This window comes from Calidris pugnax, unplaced genomic scaffold, assembly GCF_001431845.1.
Source record: "Calidris pugnax isolate Ruff unplaced genomic scaffold, ASM143184v1 scaffold269, whole genome shotgun sequence".
NCBI lineage: Eukaryota > Metazoa > Chordata > Aves > Charadriiformes > Scolopacidae > Calidris > Calidris pugnax.
This window is the reverse complement of record NW_015091347.1, coordinates 1,702,937-1,706,911: the sequence shown is the minus strand read 5'-3', so window position 1 is coordinate 1,706,911 and position 3,975 is coordinate 1,702,937. Positions and strand designations below refer to the sequence as shown.

General features: G+C 57.6%; 1 protein-coding gene across 1 annotated transcript in view; it reads left to right on the top strand.

The window, feature by feature from the left end:
• Positions 1 to 970: 970 nt before the first annotated feature.
• Positions 971 to 3,975, top strand: part of SIAE (sialic acid acetylesterase) — a 4,824-nt gene continuing 1,819 nt past the window's right edge. Inside the window, exons 1-6 of the mRNA XM_014961051.1 lie at positions 971 to 1,132; positions 2,369 to 2,532; positions 2,635 to 2,773; positions 2,869 to 3,052; positions 3,563 to 3,672; positions 3,761 to 3,894. Of these exons, the coding sequence (XP_014816537.1) occupies positions 973 to 1,132; positions 2,369 to 2,532; positions 2,635 to 2,773; positions 2,869 to 3,052; positions 3,563 to 3,672; positions 3,761 to 3,894 (891 nt within the window). The 5' untranslated portion in view covers positions 971 to 972. The remainder of the gene's footprint in view (positions 1,133 to 2,368; positions 2,533 to 2,634; positions 2,774 to 2,868; positions 3,053 to 3,562; positions 3,673 to 3,760; positions 3,895 to 3,975) is intronic.

The window sequence follows — 3,975 nt, the reverse complement described above, 5'->3', positions numbered from 1 at the left end:
CCCTTGGCGTGCCCCCCAGCCCCTCTTTGATGCCCTGGGTGCCCCCCCAGCCCCTCTTTGATGCCCTGGGTGCCCCCCCAGCCCCTCTTCGATGCCCTGGGCATCCCCCCAGCCCCTCTTCGATGCCCTGGGCACCCCCCAGCCCCCCTTCGACGCCCTTGGCAAGCTGTTGCTGCTGTGGGACAATCTTTACGTAAGGCAGGAGTCGCATGCGGCTCCTTGGCGGCGGCATCTCGTGGGCTCTCCTCCCTTCCCTCCTCCCAGCCGCTTTTTATAGTCCCACTCTCTTCCCCAGCGTCTCGGGGGTTATTTTTTTATTTTTTTCCTCTCCTCCGACTCGTTCGGGTTTTTTTTGGGTTGTTTTTTTTTTTTTTTTATGTAACTTGTCCTTCCCGGAGCCTCGTTGCAGGAGCCGGTGGGGCAGCTACAAGGGGGCTCGCTGTGCAGCCCGCTCCCCCCGTGCCCTGCAAACCTTGCCCCCACCCCCTTAGTAGTGGGGTTTTATTTTCACACACCCCCCAAAACAGGGCTTTTGAGGGTGCCAGGGCTGAGACCTCCGCTTCCCTCCCCGCTGAAGGTGCCTTTGTCCGGTGTTTCCCACCCCGCCACTCCCCAAACTTTTTTTGCAAGGGCAAAAAATAAGTCAGAACGTACGTATCAGCGAGGCTGGGCAGGCAGAGATGCCCCTGTATGGTTTTTAGAAGAAATACCCACCAAAATCTGTATCCCAACTGGGGAACACAAGCTCCAAGGGGACTTCCCTCTCCTGGGGACTTCAAATCTTGCCGCTTCCTCAGCTCTTCACTGCTTTTAACCACCTTAAGGTTGACCAGGAATGAAGGAAACTATAAATTAAGCAGGATCTGAAATGATCTCCGTTGAAGAGGGAGTGGGAGGCCATGGCAGGGGTTTTTCTCGTTGCTTTTTGCCTCTTGTCAACAACGTTTGTGCTCTCTGTTGATCCCAGGGGTGATGCTTGGCTTCGCCTCCTACTATGGCCACCACATGGTGTTGCAGAAGGAGCCGACGGGGGCCGTGGTGTGGGGTTATGGGGAGCCGGGGGCCACCGTGACCGTGGTTCTCTCTGGTGACGGTGGCCTCATCGTCATGAAGAAGATGGCACGAGTTAAAGGTCAGTCGTGGACCTTCTTCCCCAGGCAACTGGGGCTGGTGGTTTTGGCGGCTGAGGAGCCAAATGGGACCTGCTGGTGGGGTGGGGTTGCAGAGGTGACAGCGACGGTGACATCTCTGGTTTGTGTGCCTCTGGGGCTGCACTTGCCCCTTCTCCAGGATATCTGGGGGTGTGGGGTTCAGCCAGCACCGACCATTCCTCACTGGGTTGTCCCACCAAGGTGCCACTGGAGGGGATGGCACGGCGTGGGCTGGAGCCAACCGCTGGGGCTGCGGAGGGGAGCCGGGGGGGATTTAGCCCTTCTCCCTGTCAAAACCATCTCCAGGGAAATCTCTTGGCTGCTTTTTTTGCCCCACCGCCACCTCGGAGGATCTTAAAGGCCTGAAGGACATCACCTCTGCAGGCAGAGCCTTCCTCAAGGCTTCAGGGCTTTGGAGGCGCCTCGCATCTCAGCTGGTGGCCTCGTTCCCTGCCTAGTGATTCGAGGTGCTGCTCATCACCTTTTTGAGGGTGAAACTGCTGCCTAACGGGCTCCTCCACGCACTGGAGAACCTGGAGGCGTCTTGTTGAGGGAGCAACGATCCACTGCTGCTGGGAGATCTGCAGGATCCAGCCCCAGCCAGGCCAGAAAATCCACGCTAAGCTCCAGCAGAATATCTTTACGCCTCGATTTGGCGCCTCTAAAATTAGCTGGAGACATCTCAGTGTCACACACACCAAGCTGCTCCTGTAATCCCAGTTCCTCCCGGCAGCTTCTGCTCTGACACACATTTGTCTTCGAGATTTTCTTTTTAACCCTTAAGTTCCTGCAGGAGGAGAGTCCCTCAGATGGCGAGGAGCTCCCCAAATCCATTTCAACTTGAGTATAAGAAGTCCCACCTAAATGCGAGGAGGAACTTCTTACCTGTGAGGGTGGCAGAGCCCTGGAAGAGGCTGCCCAGGGAGGTGGTGGAGTCTCCTTCTCTGGAGACATTCAAACCCCACCTGGACACATTCCTGTGGGACCTGCTCTGGGTGGACCTGCTTTGGCAGGGGGTTGGACTAGATGATCTCCAGAGGTCCCTTCCAACCCCATAGGATTCTGTGATTCTATGATTTCCCCAGCCCAGCTCCACAGTGGAGAACCTTTCCCTTGTTTTCCATCCCCACCCATTGCTGGCCACTCATCCCACTGCTGTGAAGGTCTTGAGGTCTTTGCAGGGGTCATGAAAGATAAGGAGCATTTTCTTCTCCCAGGACCTTCTGGGACGTGGACAACTGTCCTGGACCCTATGGATCAGGGCGGTCCCTACACGCTGACGGCCGGCCAGGGCTCGGAGAACGTGACGCTACGAGACGTCTACTTTGGGGACGTCTGGCTTTGCAGCGGGCAGAGCAACATGGTGATGACGGTCTTGCAGGTAGGTCCCCGTGGCAGGGCCTGATCCTGCCGGCCAGGGTAGCCACCGGGCAGAGATGGGGAAAGGAAGGAAGCGCCTCGTGTGCTCCCAACCCTTCCCTAGATCGTCAATGCCAGCCGGGAGCTCGCTGATGCCACTCACTATCCCTACGTCCGCATCTTCGCTGCGGCGCCCACCCGCTCGGACGTGGAGCTGGAGGACCTGGAGGGCATTGAGCTTCCATGGTCCATCCCGACAGCCGGTGAGTGCAACGTGCCTCCAAAAAAAAAACCAAAAAAAAAAGGCTTTTTTCTCCCCTTTTTTTTCCCCCTTTGCAGCTTGCCGTTTCTTGACCAGAAAACCTGGGCCATGGGAATTTCACCCACTTCTCGGCTGTCTGCTGGCTCTTGGGGCGTTACCTCTACGAGGCTCTGGGGTACCCCATTGGGCTGGTGGAGGCAGCTTGGGGGGGCACTCCCATCGAAGCCTGGTCCTCCCAAAGGGCTCTGCAGGCCTGTGGGCTCCTGGAGGACACAGGGAGGTGAGAGAAGACATGGTAGAAACACCTTCTGCCCCACACTGTGCTGCTTTTAGGAGGCATTATCACCCCCTTCCCATCCCAGAGCCACACTGACCCCTCCGTGGGGTAAAAACAGGGTAAAATCTTCTCTGCCAAGAGCGTAGGGCACAGCACAGGGGAAGATGGGGATCCCAGTGCTCCCTGTTTGGGGCAGCATTTGCTTTGCCCCTGCAAGAATCATAGAATCATCATTCAGGTTGGAAGAGACCCTTGGGATCATCGAGTCCAAACATCTACCCTACTCTACAAAGTCCTCCCCTACACCATATCCCTCAGAACCCCATCTAAACATCCCTTAAATACATCCAGGGATGGTGACTCAACCCCCTCCCTGGGCAGCCTATTCCAATGCCCGACCACTCTCTCAGTGAAAAATTCCTTCCTAATGGTGGTTGTTGACCTAATGCAAGGTCTGCTCCTGGAGCCTCAGCTTGGGTTTTGCACCCCCTTGAACCCAGTTTTGTCTTCCAGCACCTCCCAGCACCCAGACTTCTCTGGCCCTCAAACCCCCTCTGTGCTCTGGAACGCCATGATCCACCCGCTGCTCAACATGACTCTGCGGGGTGTTGCTTGGTACCAGGGTAAGCCCCCTCCCCCAGGGAATTTCCCCCCCCCAACACCCTTCCTTGGCACGGAGCAGCCCCACTGAGCCCTTTCTCTCGGGACCAGGCGAGGCCAATACCCTCCTGCACACAGACCTCTACAACTGCACCTTCCCCGCGCTCGTGGCCGACTGGCGCCGGGCTTTCCACGCCGCATCGGCCGGGCAGACACAGCCACTCCTCCCCTTCGGCTTCGTGCAGGTGATGGGGGGGGGACACGGGGGGCAGGATCCCCACCCTCCCACAGGGACGGTGGTGCAGTGCTCAGTATGTGTGTGTGAC